This window comes from Bactrocera latifrons, unplaced genomic scaffold (genome assembly GCF_001853355.1).
Source record: "Bactrocera latifrons isolate USDA-ARS-PBARC rearing strain unplaced genomic scaffold, ASM185335v1 scaffold_34, whole genome shotgun sequence".
NCBI classification, from domain to species: Eukaryota; Metazoa; Arthropoda; class Insecta; order Diptera; family Tephritidae; genus Bactrocera; species Bactrocera latifrons.
Window position 1 is genome coordinate 1564420 of NW_017536979.1, and position 21131 is coordinate 1585550.

General features: G+C 34.7%; 4 protein-coding genes across 7 annotated transcripts; 2 read left to right on the plus strand and 2 right to left on the minus strand.

The window, feature by feature from the left end:
- The first annotated feature begins 164 nt into the window (after positions 1–164).
- Positions 165–4164, plus strand: LOC108971355 (protein HIRA homolog). The gene is made up of 10 exons (XM_018937350.1): positions 165–474; positions 562–827; positions 896–1690; positions 1750–2102; positions 2163–2318; positions 2380–2753; positions 2817–2962; positions 3030–3394; positions 3496–3712; positions 3778–4164. Exons 1-10 carry the CDS (start codon positions 438–440, stop codon positions 4000–4002), a joined length of 2934 nt encoding a protein of 977 aa, XP_018792895.1. The 5' UTR covers positions 165–437; the 3' UTR covers positions 4003–4164.
- LOC108971356 (negative elongation factor B) lies at positions 4155–6142 on the minus strand. Its single transcript, XM_018937351.1, has 4 exons — positions 6020–6142; positions 5870–5968; positions 4618–5817; positions 4155–4562 (listed from the first exon to the last, which is right to left on the minus strand). Exons 1-4 carry the CDS (start codon positions 6140–6142, stop codon positions 4215–4217), a joined length of 1770 nt encoding a protein of 589 aa, XP_018792896.1. The 3' UTR covers positions 4155–4214.
- Positions 6143–7510: 1368 nt separating this feature from the next.
- Positions 7511–17428, plus strand: LOC108971357 (factor-induced gene 2 protein). 4 transcript variants are annotated; one of them, XM_018937356.1, is made up of 5 exons: positions 7511–8117; positions 13892–14259; positions 14349–15974; positions 16053–16280; positions 16350–17428. In XM_018937356.1, exons 2-5 carry the CDS (start codon positions 14032–14034, stop codon positions 17010–17012), a joined length of 2745 nt encoding a protein of 914 aa, XP_018792901.1. In that variant the 5' UTR covers positions 7511–8117; positions 13892–14031; the 3' UTR covers positions 17013–17428. The 4 variants fall into 4 exon arrangements, with proteins under 4 accessions (XP_018792901.1, XP_018792898.1, XP_018792899.1 ...); XM_018937353.1 differs by having other exon boundaries at positions 7513–8117; positions 16050–16280; positions 16350–17012; XM_018937354.1 differs by lacking the exon at positions 7511–8117 and adding an exon at positions 12271–12504 and having other exon boundaries at positions 16050–16280; positions 16350–17012.
- A 1890-nt stretch (positions 17429–19318) lies between these two features.
- On the minus strand, positions 19319–20936 carry LOC108971358 (NAD-dependent protein deacetylase Sirt6). The gene is made up of 5 exons (XM_018937357.1): positions 20798–20936; positions 20612–20742; positions 20132–20554; positions 19953–20076; positions 19319–19889 (listed from the first exon to the last, which is right to left on the minus strand). Exons 1-5 carry the CDS (start codon positions 20861–20863, stop codon positions 19602–19604), a joined length of 1032 nt encoding a protein of 343 aa, XP_018792902.1. The 5' UTR covers positions 20864–20936; the 3' UTR covers positions 19319–19601.
- Positions 20937–21131: the final 195 nt, after the last annotated feature.

Below are 21131 nucleotides of genomic sequence, written 5' to 3' on the forward strand. Positions count from 1 at the left end.
ATTCTAATTTTGCCAACATGTTTTTTTGTTAGAAAAATCTTATACCAAATTCTAAAATAACTATAATTATGACAGTATCTAAAATAAATAACCTGAAAATACATTCTGGGTTACACAATCATATTATTTTTGATTATTACAGACAAGATTTTAAGTAAGGAAAATTTTCCTGTTGGGTTGGTTGATGTGAAACCCTATTAGGGTTTCGCTTATATTTGACAATTTACAAATTGACTCGAGTTTATGAGTTCTCTACCGGCAACAATCAAAAAGCGCAAAAATAAAAACAATGTGTAGAACAAATAACACACGATAAGAAGTTAAAAATAAAAATTTTGTATCAGTAAAATTGGGTAAATTTTGAGAAGTTGATTTGAATTGAATAGATTTTACCAAAAGTTTATATCTAAAATATATAAACATATTTATTTGGTTTAATGAAACTACTGAAACCAAGCTGGGTACATCATGACGGTAAGTACTTTTTTACCGCTATCACATGGCTTTAATTTCAATATAAATTTTCTTTCATTTTCTTTCTGTGTGTAATATCCCTCAAAGATAAACCAATATTCTCCGTCGATGTACACCAGGAATGCCTCAAATTTGCCACTGGTGGCCAAGGACTGGATTCAGGGCGTGTCGTGATATGGAATTTACTACCGGTATTATCAGAAAAGATTGAGCAGGATGAAAGCGTACCTAAGATGCTTTGCCAATTGGACAATCATTTGGCTTGCGTAAATTGCGTACGTTGGTCACCAAATGGGCAAATGTTAGCGTCTGGTTCAGATGACAAATTAGTTATGATTTGGAAAATGTCCAAGGTATTGTCAAATAAAATAGCTGTCATAATATATTATATAAACACTCAGATTTTTTAAACAAATTACAGGGACCCAGTGGAGTGTTTGGTAGTGGTGGTCTTCAAAAAAATGCAGAATCATGGAAATGTGCAGCAACTCTCCGCGCACATTCAGGCGATGTTCTAGACTTGGCGTGGTCACCTAATGAACGATGGTTAGCCAGTTGCAGTATTGACAACACCATTATAATCTGGGATGTACAGTCATTTCCCAATATGGTTACTACGTTACGTGGACATTCTGGTTTGGTGAAAGGGGTTGCTTGGGACCCACTAGGCAAATTTTTGGCGTCACAAAGTGATGATCGCAGTGTTAAAATGTGGAAGACAAGTGATTGGAGTTGCAGTAGCACCATCACAGAACCATTTAAAGGTTGCGGTGGTACGACTCACATACTACGACTATCTTGGTCCCCAGACGGTTTATATTTGGTGTCGGCACATGCTATGAACGGAGGTGGTCCTACAGCACGCATTATTGAACGCGAAGGATGGAAATGCGACAAGGATTTTGTAGGGCACAGAAAAGCCGTAACATGTGTTCGGTTTCATGATACAGTTTTAACACGACAAGCGTCCAATGCAGACCGAAAATTACAGTACTGTTGCTTGGCGATGGGATCAAGAGATCGTTCGCTGTCAGTATGGATGACAGCGCTTAATCGCCCTTTAGTAGTTATACATGATTTATTTAGCGACAGTATTTTGGATCTTTCCTGGGGCCCAGCCAAGTGCATTCTCATGGCATGTAGCGGAGATGGAACAGTTGCTTGCTTACAATTTTCTGAAAGTGAATTGGGCACACCAGTCTCAGACGAAGAAAAGGTTAGTATGGTTGAAGGTGTTTAGTAAATCATGCCCATATAAATACTATACATTTCCAGAATTCATTGTTCCAAAAAACATATGGCAAAAGCGTAAATATTGAGAATGGATCCACAGGTACAGCTGACATACTTATTGAAAATCCAGAACTTCTCAGGGATGCTAACGAAAAGCCTAAAGCTCCTACACTGCCTGCAGCAAACCCCACCAGCAATAATTCTATCACATCTCAACCAACAGTGCCAGTTGGAACTTCAAACGGACTTAATGACTCATCTGCTCCTGCTTTGTGTGTAAGCGGAAGCGAAGAAACGACTAACTTTAATGCACTTAGAAAACAAACAGAAACACGAACTGCAGACGGCAAACGTCGTATTACCCCAGTGTTTGTAGCACTGAGTCAAGATGTCTCGTAAGTAGAAACTAAAAACTCTTTGTATTCGTAACATATCTGTCTGCATTAAATTGTCAGTGAATCAAAAAGCGAACACGACACTCCTTCGCAATCATCGAAATCTTGGAATTCGAACAGTTCATTAACAACACCAGCAGAGGTTGCATCAAGCGAAATGCATCCATCCCAAATGGGCGCGTTTGCGAAGCCTATGATAACCGAAGCACAAGAAATGTATATTTCATGTTATGTATTGTATGATCAGAATTTCGCTATATAGAACATTTCATTCCAGATGCTTGGATGCGAGGCTTATTAAAACTACATTATCGGCTGCCAAATTGCAGCCACTGAAGGCCGAAAATAGTTCAGTAAAGGCTTTTCCGCTCATTGTTACTACAAAACCATCTGCAAACTCTAATACTGGTACATCAACTGTAACAACTAATCCATTGCTCTCAGGAGTTAAGCCATATCAAGCCTCCACAACTGGTCCCAAATTGCTTATAAACCTAAACACAAAATGTGAATTTCAAAAAACTGCCTTAGACCACAGAGTTCATGTTCACAATGGGTACCTAAGTGCTGGCAGTGGCCTCCTAGCCAAAGTTACTGGTTACAATATAGTCAGACCAACACAAATAGAGAAACTTTGGGAAATTTTAGTAGGTACGTATAATTAACTCTCATAAAATTGTTCATAATTTTTTACCTTTATTTTCATTCGAAAAGGTTCCCCAATTGTCAATTTGAATTTCTGCCATAAATACGCTATGTTATGCAGTTTGGATGGAACATTACGCTTAGTTGATATGGACACAGGCAAAGCAAAACTTCCGGTTATAAGTTTAAGCACAGCAGCAGTACAGTGTGCCTTTGTAAGTAGAATTTTAGTAAATATTTTTAGAAGTAATTTAGGAACTCGTATTATCCTATTTATTATAGTGTCCCAGCGGTCGCTTGGTTGGTGTTGTGACAGATTGTGGCATTTTGAGAATTTGGCACATTGAGGAACGACGAATTTTTTTAGCGGTGACCTGCCATGAAATCGGAGGAAAACTCGGTACCGTTGTACAATTTGTAATCACGGAGGATGGAGTGCCAATGATTTTGTTTTCCAATGGCAATGCTTATTCTTATTCTGAGCAGTTGCAATCTTGGCTTGTACTTAGCACTAAGGATCCTATAATCCGACATGGATTACAAACAACAATCCCTAAGGATTTTCAGAAAAATTACTTTTCGTATCCACTCATCTCGACTCAAACTGCAACCAACACATTTGCTACCAAAAGCACATCCGTAGACATGTAAGATATCAAAGAGCGTAAACTATTATTAGTATAAGGGATACTTTACAATTTTCCTCAAAACGATGTGTATTTATAAATTTTGATAACTCATCTTGTAGGAATATAAATGACTGGCAATCTAGTGCAAAAATAAGCTTCATTGAGAACCAGATTATGCTATCGGAAGCCATCAACTCCTCTCACGAGTTGATATTCTGGTACAATATGTACGCGTATCAGCTGGCAATAAGTGGAACGGAGAAAAATTTGCGATTACTACTTGATGATTTGATGGGTCCGTCGCCACTAAACGTTACATACGAACACAAAATACTGGTAATACAAATATATTACAACTATTGATAACTTATAATGTCTTAATACATATTTTATTATAAAAGTCTGTGCCAAAGCACCAACTGCTGGCAAATGTACTGGGTGTACTTAAAGCGCACATAAAGTGGCAACGCTTATACATGGAATACAACGAGATTTTCCAGTTTTGTTCCAAGACGAGAACTGTTGTCGCCAGTATGGACACCGATGACGTTATGGCAATACCACAAATAAACGAAGAGACGGAATCATGTGCTTCAAAGCCAGAGGAGAATAGTGCTTCGATATAGGCTCTAAGATGCCAGTGTTATTAAAAGTTTAATGCAAAAAAAAACTAACGACTGCCCAAAAGTTAAATAGTATTTAAATGGCTTTTTTCAACAGGCATGTGGACGTTTTTTATTGTATATAAAAATATAATTTCTAAAAATAGAACCAAAAATTAAATATTTTGTGTGGTTACTTTATTTAAAAAATTTATGTTATAAAAATTATCTAAAATCTATTGCATATAAGCCGGCCCTGGGGTGGGTACACTCTTTAAGGGTGAGTCGAAATCCACCTCTTGCTGCTCTGAAATTGGGCCTTCATGAATGGTTGTACCAATTCGTTCTTGTAGTGTTTCATACAATTTGTGTACTGTTTCGTTATGGCCTGTTGTAGGCTGTATAGCTTTCATGAGTGTGGCCAATCTTCCTGGAGGTAATTTATTGTGCACATACCACAAAAGTTTTAACATATGTCTTGTAACATTATCACGAGTCAATCCAACGAAAAGAAACTCATCAAACAGTGTTGTGCAGAAATCTTCAGCAGAAAATTCTTCAGCCATTGGAATTAGCAAAGCGATCTAAAAATACAAGATTTTAAAATATAAGTGATTCTTGTGCATTGACACTACTTACAAGTGAATGTAAAAAGGGATCCTCGTATGCTCGATCGTCCTTACATGCCGATAATATGGCTAATGCTCGTAAAACGCCAACTCGGTCTTTTACTCGTGCCGTGTGCAAGGTATAATACATAGCCAATATACTGGCTACGGAGCTTTCTTGTATATAGGCCTCAACTGCATCTGGTGCTGGGCCTGAATGTTCAATTGTACAAAGTGCTGATTCACGTTCATCTGGAGGCAGTTTCGAGTGCAAACTGCGACATTGATCATCTACCATGAGAGACATTAGCGCCGGCAGAAACTTTGTTACAACCTGGCAGTCGAGCTTTGGTTCCTTAAAATCTTGCGAGTCGATCATTACCCATGCACTCAATCCCAAAGCGAGCATACGCAATAGTAAAATGAGAATAGTATTATCTCGAGGTAGTCCTTCGTTGTTAATTAAATGCTGTAAAATTTTTATTGCTGATGTTGCCAGAAAATTTATGGCGTATGGATCGCATAAAGTCATAGACAAATCACCTAAAACCTGCTCTTGACCACGTTTTATGTTATCCAGGAAACCTTGCAGCTCACGTGACCTTTTTATGTCCACATTTTTCTCCCGAATACAGGCATCCAAACACCAAGTAAATTTATGACAGGGATCTACTGATATAATTTCTTGTACCTCTAAGTCATGGAGTGCCATCAATAATTCAGCACGAAGAGTACAATAGTGAACGTTACGGGTACGTAAAAATAGTGTTCGTAAAAACTGCAATACCATGTCGTACAGTTTGACACTTTGTCCAATCATATTCGCCAACTTTTGCACTACTTCCCCCTGTCGACGAACCTTAGGTGAGGGATGAAAGAATAGATTGTTCAAATTGGTGTGATCAAATAATACATGTTCCTTTTCACGAATATATTGTGACAGAAGTGGTGAAACTTCATCACCAAACAGCGATTGGTTATCACGCCAAATTTGCCTTTTTACTTCTGTATCCGTATCCGAATAAAGTTCGCGATCCCGTACCAGTATTCGCAAATACTTGTCATCAATATGTTGGGTATTACGTAAAATTGCCATTACTACAGGCCGGAGCGCCTTAACTCGCACAACAGGAAAACTTTTAATCAACAATTCTCTCAACTTTTTATCGCGTTCACGTGGATCCTTTTGTCCCAATTCATTAATATGAGCAATTAGTTTTTCTCGCAGCTCCTACGAAGAGAATTATTTGTTATCGCTCCAGCAATGTCTTGTTACTACTCACCTCCATTAGGGATGTGTGGAAGTCCAAACGGCGAACACCATGTAAGTCAAGCAATGGCAGCATTGGACGCAAAGACGGCAATAGTACACCATTTTCCAGCTATTAACGAAAATAATTATTTCGAGTGCTGTCGAATTTTATCACACATACCTGAAAGCTTTCAATCGCCTTCAAGGGATCGGTACACGATGTGAGGGCTTCTCTTAAATATGCTTGACCTGGAATATTCACTTCCTCTAGTCCGGTGCCAGCAAACTTCGGTGGTACTGACATTTTAATTTGTAATAGTTTTCAATAAACTTCTGTCATATACAATTAATTATTTATTAACACTCCAATCGCAAAAAATCACAATATATGAAACTAGGAATAAGTAGTTGCCAGATATTTCGATAAGACTGGAAATTTTGAGTATGTTTTACCGTGCGATTCTGCACTCTGATACAGTCTCATGTCTCTAATAGCGGGATTCTGTAAGCAGTCTCTAATCTCTATTTGAGACATTTTGTGGAAAAATCTCAATTTATGACTAGTTACTATTCACTAAACAGTCTCTAGCTTTAGCCTCAAAATATTGCCTCAAATATGAGACCTGGTAGTTAGCAAGTCACAAAACCAAAAAGAACTCTTGTCTGCCATTTTGAATATACTGAATAGAGATCATCATAGATATTAATCGATTATAATTTTTTTTATATTTTGTAAGCAACTCAAACACGAAAAAGTTAAAAATAAATAAATTTTACAAAAATTTCGAAAATATTATGAAACAAAGTCAACATATATTTTTATTTTGATTGATAATTATGTTTTTTGACTATGTTATAGAAATTTAATTTTAGTTATCGACATATTTATTTTCATTCAAGTTTAAAAGCATCTCGGAATTATTAAATGTAATAGATTTTGTGACTATCACTTACAGAATAGCAAACTTGTTTCAAGTCTCAAAATTTGTCTCTATCAAATTTAGAGACTTGATACTATATCACAGTACAGAATCGCACGGTAAATTTGAGATTTTAAGTTAGAGACAATTTTTGAGACTTGAGACGATTTTGCTATTCTGTGACAGTCACAAAATCTATTACATTTCATTATTCAGAGATGTTTTTAACAAATATTAAATTTTCTATAACATAGTCAAATAAATAATAAAAATGTAAATATATTTTCACTTTTTTTCATAATATTTACGAAATTTATATAAAATTTATTTATTTTTAATCTTTCCGTGTTTGAGCTGCTTACAAAATATAAAAAAAACGACCATCGATTMATATCTATGATGATCTCTATTCAGTATATTCAAAATGGCAGACAAGAGTTCTTTTTATTTTTGTGACCCGCTAACTACCAGGTCTCAAATTTGAGGCAATATTTTGAGACTAACGCTAGAGACTGTTTAGTGAATAGTATCTATTCACATATTGAGATTTTAACTTAAAATACCTCAAATATAGACGAGAGACTGGTTACGGCAGAGAACACAAAGCTTTAAGGAATCCCGCTATTAATCTGCTTTCAATATAGCAGCAAAATCATGAGTAAATGGGACAATTTAATAAAATTTAATTATTATTTTATTATTAATTGACTTAAAAACGTTATATTTCATTGATAGGCGTCATTGAATTTCGCCCAAAACAAGTTACCTATAAATACATAATTAGACCATAGCGAAAAGAAATGAAAACAAAAACCAAGAACGAGAAATAACAATACTAGCGAAATGAATTATTGTTCTCGCTATTATCTAGCTATCATTCTCGAGTACGCGAAAAGAAAATCCCAACAAATGTAGAAATGAACTAAAGAACGTATGCGACAAAGTAGTAGTAAAGGAAAGCAATAAGAAAAGAAACAAATAGAGATTGCGGTAGATAGGCAACAGCTGATAAACAAGAAATAAAAGAATCCAACCAAATGTAGAAACAAACCAAAAGTGATACGAAAATCAACAGAAAAGTGAATATGCATTGAGCAGAGTATATACTCTGTATTGAGTGCGCAGACCATTTTAAAAATTCATTCCGTAGTGAATTCCATCAGAAACGGCAGTAATTCCGTGTTGGACGCGTATGGGTGTAATTTGTATATCTAATTTTCAATTTTGATGACAAAAAGTACATGTACAAATTTTATTATAAAGTGTTTTAAAAGAACTGAAATTGAAATAGCGAACATTTAATCAGTTATAATAATAAAATAACAAGTTCCAAAACCAAAAATTGATTTCGTGTTACAGGTGAGATTTTTATTTTGTGGTTAATGGCCAAATTATGTGTTGAAATACTTTTATTATTGCACAGACTTTCGTTTTTGGTGTAATTTAAGTTATTATTTTCGGCAATCCCGGGGTACATTTAAAGCTAAATCCAAGTGTCTCGTCATTTTACTGGATGTACCTTAGCGTTGCTTTTAATTATAAATGCGAATTAAAGCAGAAGTTATTTTTACTCCTTAGATATTTTTAAGATTATCTAAAATTTAAAAAATTACCGAATATGCACATACACGTATTTTTTACGAAAAAATGCATCCAAATGTTTTATTTTTATTATATACACCCGCCCTACTGAGCACCCTTATAGATATATGTATATAAACTTAGATATATAAAAGTGTGTATAACAGAGCTTGCTTCTACGTACGTACAGGTGGGTGTGTAGAAAACGTAAGAATACGTTGCCTTGTTTATTCGCAAATACATACACATATACTATATGTATATAAATGCGTGGCTTAATAATTTCTAAGTCACTATACAAAACTTAAACAAAATGCAATTTGTAAGTTCTGCAAATATTATGCATTACAGCCGGTTTAGTTTTCTTTCAAAGAGGCTTAGTTCTAGTATATAGCAAACAATTTAGCTGTGTTGTCCACACTTTCAATGTGATTTTCAATCTTACGTTTCCACTCGCTCTTCATAGTCGCTTGTTATTTAATACATATTTAGTAGTATTGGCGTCAACACTAGTTGGATACAGAGAGCCCCGTGTTAAATGCTTCTCATTGACAGACTCGTTTGTTGGGTTGTTATGTACCTACCCACGTTTGCCTGTTGAAAATTGTAATCAACTGAATTTGAGTTTAATTTTTTGATGTGCATGTGTCAGACTACGCTTAATATGCTAGTCAATATGTGTATGTTTCAACGAACTTGTGTGACAATGTGCGTTTAGAGATACATATGTTGATATTTGTTTGACGTGCTCATAAAAGCGGTTGTTAAAGTTAACTAAGTGCATAATCGTTATATTAAGTTCGCTGAGAAGTAGCTTTTACTTTTTTTATTACAAATTTGCATTCAATAGTTATACATGCGCATTGTGCAAACAAAAGTAAACTATGTGTAACTCACCAACTTAATGGTGATTGTTGTAGGCCGATTGTTAATATGCACCTGTGTATGTATGCTTGTCGCAAAACTGGAAAGTGCCAGGGCCGTTTGTTACTGGCAGTGTTGCCGTTAGACTCGACATGATATTCGTGCGTATCCAAATATTTAATCAATAACATATGAATACATGTCCACATTTCCTGCTGTTAAAATGACATTGTGACATGTTATAAGTGGTTCATTGACAAAATGTTTTTTTTTATACCCATTGGTGGTGAAGATTATTTCTTTTAAATAATGTTTTTAAATTTGTTGTAGGTATTTGGTATTTTATCAATATCACCTGGAATTTGGTATTTGATAAAAGTGCGAAATACAATTTTCAGTTGAATATTTGAATATTTCAGTTGTTACAACGCGAATGTTGTGCATTATTAGGAAGGTTGGCAACACTATTGAAAGAAGAAGAGAAAGTAAAACAATACTTTGGCCTAAAAACGAAAACATCGGGCTAACTAACAATCAAAACTGCTACTATTGCAAACACAGTTGAATGTTTAAATTCATTCAGGTTAAATGCAAAAATGTATAACTTTAAAGTTCCCCTTGACGTATTGATTAGCATTTTGTGTGTTTTCCGTTATTTCACTTAACGGACAAATGTGTGCATAAATGACCAGAATTTCATATCAAATACAATACAAATGGACACCTCAACGGGCAAACGATGTTTACATGTATTTGTGTAGTAGTAAAGCTTAGTATTTGTTCCGCTTTGGGTTGTGCGCAATAGTTGGTCGGTCGTGAATCGTCGCAAGTACAGTTTTTGCATGCAGCTGCAGAGAATGAACACGAGCCAAACAAAACAAAGTGAAGAAATGAATAGGTAAATTGCACACTAAAAATCCGTGCCAATTACATTTGATATGGTAGAAACAGTAGAAAAAATACGAATGGGATTGAAGGGAGACACTTTAATAAATGTCCATACCAAGAGAATTGTCGTCAAAAGCCACAATAGAATGGACAAAAACAAATGCGAAAACCGATAAAAAAAAAAGAAAGAGAAAACAAAATGTCAATGAGCGCGCACGAAAACAGAGTGTAGAGCGCGGCTGCGAGAATATACATAAATATTGTATTGTTGTGAGGTAAATATTTTGCAGGCAAATAAATATGTACATATGTATGTCTATACTAAGAGAAAAGAATATAAACAGAAATAGTAATCGACTTATCTAAAGCTTCTTTTCAAGATAGCCGGGTCTGCTATTTTAGTGGTTGCAATTGTCAATGGTGAAAACCTTGCGATAATAATTTTAAGGAATTCTGCATAGTTAACAGTCCTTTATCTGATATATGTACATATGTAAATCCGGGTTCAGTCGTGTTACGTATACCTTACTGTTGTGGGTTTGGTTGTAGTGTTAGTCCTTAAGGGTACAACTCCACTACCATTGCGGTTGAGAGTATACCTACTTTAAACATAGAAATTAAAATGTTATACTCTTATTAGAATGTAATACACATACCCACATATGTATGTTTAAATACTTGAAATGAGTAGAAGACCGCATATGCATAAAAATATATTGAGGGCTACTGTTGATTATGTTTTTGAGCATTTGTTCCTAAAAGGTGTCACCACGGCAGCTTCCTTCTTAGTTCAGATGCAAAAAAATAAACGCCAATGTGAAAATTTAATTGAAGGCTGTTGATTGCTACAATCTGTATAAATGGACATACATACATACATACATATGTGTATTTTAAATACGATTCATGTATATAAAAAAACAGGTAATCATGCGGATATGTATGCGAGAATAATAAATACTTGCAAAAGAGAAACCGATTAACTTGTTTTGACTTCATGTCATCTAAGCCCGACAAATGTACATACACATGTGCTCGTTTTTGCGCCATTTTCTGATTCGTTTGTATACACATAATCTCTCCAATAATATATATATATAAATGTCAGGGAATGAAAGATTGCATTACATTTACACAAATAGTGATACAAAATGTACGGATGGTTGTAGGGAAGTGTAAAAGATATATGTGTGTGTACGTGGATATGCCTACAAATGTATATATTTGAAGAAAGTATGGCATTGGAGAAGTGAAAACCCCCCATAGCCCAGAAGTTGTCTATATACGTTTACGTTTTCCCACTGAAGTGAGTGAGTACAAAGCTAAAGTTGAGTCTGCGTTGTTAATGCTTAATAGAGAGAATTCTGGTACGGCTACGGCACTGTAATCACGTACTCGTATTGGTAGTGTATCTTTCAATGAGAATTGATATTGCTTCTTTGCTCGGCAGTACATTATTTCATTGTTTTGTTATGTTTACCATTTTCGTTTCTTTATCTTCTCTGCCGAGGAAGAGAGAGAACGACCCCAAACTCTCCCTGAACAGCTGCTTATCAGTTTCATTTCTTGTTATTCCATTCTCTGGTGTAAGCAGAAAATAAAACTTGTTAAAAGCGAATGCGAAAAAGTCGAAAAGAAACGGTAATGTTTCGTGCTTTTTCACACACGATTCTGACATTTTTTACTGACCCCGTAAAATCGTATATGATACATAAAATTGAGTTGGTCGCGTATTTTCCTCAGTTTCCTTTGTTAAATATGCCAACTCAACTTTACACACGCGACAACAAAGTACCAATTACATATGCATGTATTTAAATCTGTTCATAATTTAGACACTAATCAAAAAAGAGTACGTCTTTCTATAGTAAATAATACTGTCAGTTGTTCGCTTTTGTGATAAATTTGCCTTCATTTCAGTTTTTACTCTTATAACTCTTTATAACATATGCGTAAGTATATAGTGAATTTATTTGAAGTATTTTGTTGTTTCCGGATATTCGTATATGTATATCTACTTGACCGTCGCGTAACAGTGGCCGTGGTGTGAGTGCGCGCGTTTCTTCTATTCTTTTTACGCGTTTCATATTCATACATTCCTCTTTGTGTGACTTTTCGAATTTTTGTGTATTTCGTTTTCTTGGGTCCGCAACCGCCGCAACAGTCTGAAACGGCGGTAATAATGTGGAGAATTATTGGACGGACAAAAGTGTCGAAGCAGAAGTGAACTTGCGTATAGATGCAAATATACGAGTAGTTTATGAAATTCAGTTTTTCTTAGTAGCTGTGGTGTTCGGATGTGAATTTCTTGTTCGTTTTAAAATAGTTACTATTACTTTTTACTTAAAGTGATAATTATAAAAATACTAAAATTGTAGACAATTTCTGAAAAATAGTTAATTTGAGTAATACGGTACGTAGTTTGTGTGTGCAGTATTTTATGCATTTTTGTGGAAACTAGGGAAAATCCAATTTTAGTCATGGCAATTCATAATTGTGTGTTAATAACTATTTTAGAAGCCGTTAAATAAAAGAATAGGTATATATTGGGAAAAATGTTTAGTACCTGTCGCGATATTTTGATTTTGAAGCGAACATATATTTTAAATATGCATAGGTATATGTATATATTTTACGGTGAAATTCATATTACATCAATTTGTTCATTCCCTAACCCTGTTAGGTTCTCATTTTTTCTGCTGCAGATATTTGTGAGTTTATATACATACAACCTTAAGTATGCATTCTCATGAACGTATGGACAGAAAACCAGCTTTTCGTTTTTCAACCATGTTACTTGCCACTCTTGTGTTGCACCGTTTTTCACTTCTTGCATTACTACCTTTTCATGCATTGGGGCTAATTTTAAACATCTTAACTTAAGAACTGACAATTACAGCAAGAGACAAGTGATCCAAGAGAAAAGTTGGACAAAATACTCAATTTAATGACATCCATGGTGTGTATGCATAGTAAAACGAAAAGGCAAGAGAATATAACACTGTTAGTGCTCAACTACTATTTAATCTAACATAGTGCACGCATGTCTGTGAATGTTAATTACTTGTGAATAGAATAGAAATATCTATGTGCATATAGAACATACATGTTTGAATGTATATAAACATTGCAAAAATGCTAAATTTAAAATTATTAAATTGTCAACGAAGACTGTTAGTTTTATTGAGCTACTTGTTGTCGATATCAGTCGGTAGAATACTAGTAATAGAAATAGGTAAAAAAATTATTAGAATTCCCCACGAAAATTGTGACAAATAAAGAATGTGATTTTGTGATCAAAATGTTATATAGCTGGATTAGATGTTTTATTAACTGGTATACATTTTCATTTACAATTTGTATTGTGTGTTTTAAAAGAGCAAAAGAGACAAATAGCTCAACAGTTTCTTAAGGAGAGCTGAAAAGGAAATAAATGCATGAATGAGAGAGAGATAAAAGCTTGATTGCGTCAACACTTTTTGCAAATTGTGCTCTCAAGTTTTTTACACCTTGACAACAAACGGCACAAATCAAAACAAAGCTGCGATTTCATATTCAAATTCAAAAGCGAATGACAACTAAATGATAACTTTTTTGTATTAAATCAAATTGTAAAAAGTTTATTATTGAAAGTATCCCTACTTGTTTTGCTACCCATGCATTTAAAAAGTTATTAAGAAATTTCTCTAAGCCATTAATAGAGAGTTCAAAAATATATTCTGAACTAGAATACCACCGTTTTCTGTATTTCAAATATAAAACAATGCTAATATGTGTATATATATTAAATTTTTTTTCAGGTAAGAAATTTTGCGAAAAGATGTAACTCAAAGATATCGAAAACATCGTAAAATCAACTTGTAAATCATATCGGAAGGTTAAAATAAGAAAGTCCAATAAAATTAAAGAAAGACAAAAAAATCGGAAAGTATATAATAAAATGTTCTCGTTTCACAAACCACGAGTTTATCGCTCGGCTGAAGGATGTTGCATTTGTCGTGCAAAGTCGAGTAGTTCACGTTTTACTGACTCACGTAAATACGAACAGGACTCAATGAAATGTTTCAACTTGAAATATCCTCGTCATGGAGAAATTTGCAATGCATGTGTTTTGCTGGTGAAACGTTTTAAACGGCTTCCAGGAGGCAGCACCCGACATTGGGGACATGTAAGTTTAATATATATAACTAAAAATTACGTATTTTCTTTTTGATTAATCAGTATATGTAATTGTTTATCTAAAATTAATTATTATAGGTGGTTGACGCTCGTGCGGGACCCGGAACAAAATCCATCTCAAAACACAAAAAAAGTCGCGACGATTCGGAAGCTACAGCGCATAGTGCTTCAAGTAATAATACAAATTCTCGACGAGCACCCAATTCAAAGTCACTCATTTCCGAAAAATTTTCCAAAATATTTAAAAAGAGTAAAAAAAGCAAATTAGGCGCCGGCGCCTGCTCCGAAAGGAAAACTGATGAATGTAGACGATCTTCTGTCCCTGAGTTAAAAACCTGGAAGGACCAACATTTGTTTTCTGCAACACTTGATTCAATGGATAGCGACTATGAAGATATCGGCGAAGGCGGTGATGTTTACGATTCGAAACGAGGAAATGTAAACGTAAATAATTCAACAGTGCAATTTCAAACCCAAACCCGTGCATCTGCAAACCGTGCCTCCCGAAGGGCAACCAATATTAGTAATGTTTCCAATAATCGCTGTAAGAGTCCTCTAAAAACAGGAAGCAAACGACGTAAATGTATGCCTCCTATTAGAAATCGGTCTACATTAAAACTGGTCAGTGATAAAACACAATTCTTTGATGAAACGGAATGGCAAGAACGTAAGACTTGCTGTGGCATGATGTATGTGTGCCCATCGTTAGCTGGAGCAATACTACTCGATGTTGAAAAATTTGAAGTCTGCGCGGAACATAAACGCTCGCAAATTTTGCATACTGAGACCAAGTCATCGACCAATGAGGAACTGTCATCTACTTTGCAAAAGACAATCATCGCTACAATGCCAGCCGTAGTTCAATTATCTACGCCATCGGTGGCTAGCGTCTGTCCACCTCCGTTGCCCAATCCAGTGAATGCAATAAAAACCAATCGTACACCAGTATTGAAGAAGCATCATTTGTTCTTCAAACGACAGTCGGAAAGTTTTCCTCAAGTGGATCTCGCTGTTAATAATAATATTACAAATTCCCCAAATAAGACTGAATCTCTGGCAGTATCAACAAACACTCCCGTTATAATTAAAAGCACCACACACATTGCAAATCACAGTGGCTCAACACCGCATTCGTCAGCAATATCGATTGGAAGCAACTCAAATATTGTCGTTTCCACATCATTACCGCTTGCAATAAATACCACAAATGTATCTGCCATATCGAGCATTTCTTCTTCCAATGCAACATCTGTGAGTGCGCAAATGCCAAGGCATTCAACTGCCAAGGTTACTACAATTTCACCACCCTTACCAACAACAAATATAATCGGGGGCAATAGGCTTTTACATAAAATAAAGGCGGGAAAAATTTTCAAGCATTCTTTGGAAAAAATTGGTGTTACGTCCACAGCCTCACCAGTCTCGTCAGCGACTGTGGAGCGTATTAAGGCTGGCGATTTCCAAGATATAAAACCAGTAATGCGAAACGTGACAAAATCATATGTGGTCTCAAAACCAATAACGGGCGGGCACAATCAGCAGAGTACGCAATACTATCCCGTCGGTTCGTCACCATCATCCACATGCTCCAACTCTTCGGCTGCTTCTTCCTCATCATCCTCGACTGCACCAAAGTTTAGTGACAATTCCTCTGATTCCGGATTCGACGAAAATCTACAGGATAGAAAATCGGCAAGTCCTCTGGTAAGTTCCATTTCGAATATTATAATAATTTTTCATTAAGTAAAATATGTACATATATTAAAAATATGTGTTTAGCAGGAGGATACAGAGAAAAAACTGGCAGCTCGTGCAGCAATAGGCAATGTGCATACGATGTTTTTGGCAAGTGGCGTCCAGATACATGGTCAGCCACAAAATTTAATGCTTACTGGTAATGAGGTAGCTGCAAAATTATTGCAGAATCGCAAACAACATTTGGCTATGATGGCAAATTCCAGTGCTGGGGCTATGCAGCAACATTTTCAACAACAACAATCAGCAACTAATGTATGTATAAATTATTTGGTACAGGAAAAAATCAAATAACTCAAAATAAATATAAAATATTTATTTAAGGTCTCGCGTATTGGTTCGGCTACACCATCCTTAAAAATCTCTCCAGTCACCCCCGCTACAATATCTGCCATATCAGTAGGAAATTCTCACAACAAGGCAACATCAGCGACATTAACTACATCTCGTGCAATCTACAATAACAATACCATACAACATGAAAACGGTGTGACAACAATCGTGCCAGCATCCTCGTTAGCTGCATCAACACAAACCGCAGCTATGAATGCACTAGCTCCTAGTACCGTAACAATAACACCTGCACCAACGCATCAATTAGGAAATACAGCATCTAGTACGTCGTTGGGTTTAACAAAAAAACTGACAACGAGTGGGGTTGGAGTAAATTTAATAGCAACTGGTGGCAGCAATCAAAGCAATATTCTACACACAGTAACGAACGCTGCTTCACATTTGATCAATCATGGCAATAGCACACTGTTGCACCAACAAGCACACCATCTACAACAGCAGCAACCACTTCAACATCACAACAACGCGAGCAATTTGAATCAGAAGATTATTCTACTGAAGACATCTGGCACAACGAAGTATAATAATTTGGCGAATATCAGCAGCAATAGTCTTAATAGCGTTAAGCTGCCGAACGGCGCAACACCAATTGCTGCAACACCAGTGAATACCGCCGGAGTTTGCAAGAATTGACAAAGCGGCAGTAGACAGAAATTCACGCGCTAGTGCTTTACTTGGTTCCCACTTCCTTATTTTTAAACAGTTGGTGTGGGATAGAAATATTGAGTTGCAATGATTGCTTTTATATACTTATATTGCGTCCTATTTGTGTTCTTTGAACGCGTACTTTACTGTTTAATTGCTTCGTCACGTTGGTGCTGAGCAATTTCAAGTTGCCATTTGTGTAGCACATAGAAAATACTCGTAAAAAAACTATATTTTTAAAAGGGAGAAATGATCGGGTTCCAAATTTGATTTTTATAATTGCAGCGATAACTTCACCAGCATTGAGAGGTTACATATATATTTTTAGATTTTTATTTTATGCACATATTGCCATTTCAAACCATGTTTAGTTTTATTCATACCGATTTTTAATTAATTATAAATACACAATTTCATTATAAAATGCGCACACCCATGGAGGTGCACTCCTTTACACTTAAAGAGTTTATAAACATATGAAATATATTAAGTTAAGTCTACGGTGATCATACTTACAAAAGATTAAATACGCCTACGGCGATGTTTATTATATTTTGTAATTTTTTCTCTTTTTTTTGTACATATTTAATATACAAAGTAGTATATAATATGTGAGCTATTTTAAAGAATTTCTAATTAATTTAAATTTTGTTGAAATTTTTGATTTATTTGTACATATATGTATGCAAGTAGTTTTTTATTTATAAATGATATCTACTCGTAAAATTAACATTAAGTATCGAATAAAATTGGAGAAGCAACACCAAAAGTTCTTACCATAAAATCGTTTTACTGTTCTAAACGGGAATTATTTATATATATATATACATATAAATAATATTTACTAAATTATTGAATAAGAAATCATTTAAATATAATAAACAAAAACTCATACATATATGCTTAAAAAAATATGTAAAAATTGCATTTCATCAATTTCGGATAGATCAGTTATACATAGCGGTAAAATTTGCAAAATACTTGGAAAGAAAGTCAAATGCAAGGCAATGCAAATTCAATCAAACTCGAGCGTCCGAGTGCATGCACAAGATAAATCATAAAAAATACTATAATTCCATATTGTAGATGCGCTTGTATAGCGTTTCCGTAGCCTTTGGAGCACCCATATTTGGTATTTAATCAATAATTGTTGGACTATGATAGATAAGAAAACTAAGCGTAAAAATAAGCAATGATTTTCAAAATAAAGATAAATGAATAATAAAAATACTGAATGAAATAGTTGAATTATATACATATATCTTAAATCTTAGTTCAATTGCCAAAAAGTGAAAATTCATTTCTTTTTATTAGTAGTAAATAACCACGGTGCACACGAGTCGAATGCACTTACTAAAACCGGAAGAACATATTGGATTCATAAAATTGGAAATGTATAAACATATATACGGTGTTTGTGCATACTGTGGTATGCTTATGTATGTATGAATACATGCATATTTTTAAATGCCTTCTTCGACGTTGTTTTCAAGTTATGCTGTTTGTTTCGCGAACCTGAAATCATGCATAAAATAGAGTACATTGTAGGTGCTACTCGCGCAGTTTTAGCCATAGAAAATCTAATTCTAAAGTCTTCATGAATCAAATAAGGAGAATTTTAACGATAATCAAGCATAGATATCTACAAGTATTCTTCTAAATATATAACATGAACCTAAAGAAAAGTGGATATTTTATAAATTAATATGCTGCAAAGCTATATTATTATCGAATTAGAAATGCAAAATAACAAATACAAATATCCATACATATACATACATACACATCCTGTATAACCAATAAAACAGAATAAAGTAGCGGAATTCAATTTTTGTAGAGTTGTTAATCAAATAAGTAGTTGTTAAGCGATATTTTGATGTTTCAATCGACATTCGGACAATATGCAATTAAATAAAAAAGTTCGAGTACAACCAGTGATGGAAGTACAAAAAATAACGGTACTCAGTTGAGCTAAAAGAAGTTTAGATGCAGAGTAATTTCCCTCAGATGCGCATTTACCTTAACCTCCACACTTCTCACATACAATGGAGACCACCTGTATTGATATTCTTGACATTATTTTTATACACTACAATTGATGTTCGTAATAATCGAATAAGGCGACTATATATTTTCATTTTCTCTATTAAGACTAAAATTATAAATAAGAATTGCGCAAAAGATATTTTATAAATTTATTTTTTATTGTATTTTAAGAGTAACATTTTATATTTGGCAATATGCCGATATTTATATTTGTAATAATACTATTTTTAAATGACATTTAATGTTTTTATGTATTATGATTTTTGTACACAAATTGAAGCGAGAGATTAAAGTAAAAAATTGTATATTAAAACATCTAAAAATGCATATCTTAACTGATTCCAGGGGTAGATATTCGACAAAATAGTGTTACAATGATTTTTGCTTACATTATCTGAAGGTTTTATACACTATATTCGAATGCTTTAGCAGTTATTATTAAATGCATAAATGCATTTGGATGAGTAAGCTGGGCTGTAAGTTTAGCATGGTTTCGGCTTAAAATGTTCTTATAATAGACAAAGAGCATCATTAATTTTCGTGCTTGCGCTTTTTATTTTTCATCTCTTTCGTTATGGATTTATGAAGGTCAGTACTCTGCTTCTGTTGCGATTTAAAAGTTTTTAATTTTGCATTGTATTCTTTTTCCAACTCTTTGACCGTATGTGCCGGTATAGTCCACTCAGAGTTTAGGGCAGTTGGAGCTTTGGTGGGGTCTTCTGAAGCATTATAACTGGGTATTTCGATACCTAAACGTTTACATACTTTCTCCAAAACGTCATCCACATAGGTAGATATTATTAGATCAGCCTTTTTGTCCTAAAATTAAATATTTAATTATAGAATAAAACAAAATAATACGTTTTATATATATTTACACACATGTTTAGTAGGTTGAAGATTGCATATAATTACTTTGCCACCGTATTTCTTATTTTTCAGTGGCAAGTTCCCACTTGGTATGATTTGTAGAGTTGTGCCCAGTGCTATATTTACATCGGCTAGACTTGAACGACATATCCAGTTATTATGTATTTTTACTGTTTGAACTAATGACTTACGTGGAATGCATGAAAGCCATATCTAAGTCGCGTTCTGGAAGATCGGCCTCCCAGTCAAGAACATTATCCAAAAGCAAGCCACCACGACATGAACGTGCTTGACCAAATTCGCCTGATCGACACATCCCACCACATGGCTTCTGGCCCACTGTTTTCGCTGCAGTCGACCGTACAAACTGCCGCCTACATTTACTACATTGTTCTATAAACATATTGCCATGAAGTTCGGCTAAGTTCTGGCGTGAGAAACCCGACTTCAAATGAAGTCCATCGATATTTTGGCTAATCACAAATCGCACAAAACCCTGTTCGCTCAATGATTTCAACGCCATATGTGTTTTTGTAGGAATGGCATCTTCGAACGATACATTTATTTTAGGCTTTTCACCTTTTTCTTCTAAGGTCCATACTCCTTTTGGCCCACTGCAAAAATGTGGTTTTGAAATGCAAATGAAAAAATGAAATTTTTGATCGCCTTACCGAAAATCGGGGATACCAGCACTGGTGCTTATGCCTGCTCCTGTGTGCACCACTACGCGCCCTCTCGCCGCCAGAATCCAGTCCACTAATTCTTCACATTTTCTCTCCACCGATTCTGCACTATCGAATTCCTACTTTAATTAATGAGAATTGTGAAAATGTATTTTTAATGCAATTCAGACTTACCTCCGGTATACCCAAAATACCTTTATTACCATATGGTGACAGATTATCCGCATAATTGCAGCTCATGCTTTAATAATTACAAAAGTGACAAGAGAGAAGCTCAGATGTAATAACATATAATAAAACAAATGTTGTTTTATTAACGAATATGCCTAGAGGATATAAGCAAAATTTATAGGGTTGCCCATTTTCTTATATTTAGCAATATTTATTAGTAACCAAATGACGTTAGCAAAATAAAAATGGCAAACGAATGCGAAAGAGCGATGTAAACAAAAATTTTAAATCAGTAGGATAAATAGAAAATGGAGAAGCAAATACTTAAAAATAAGCT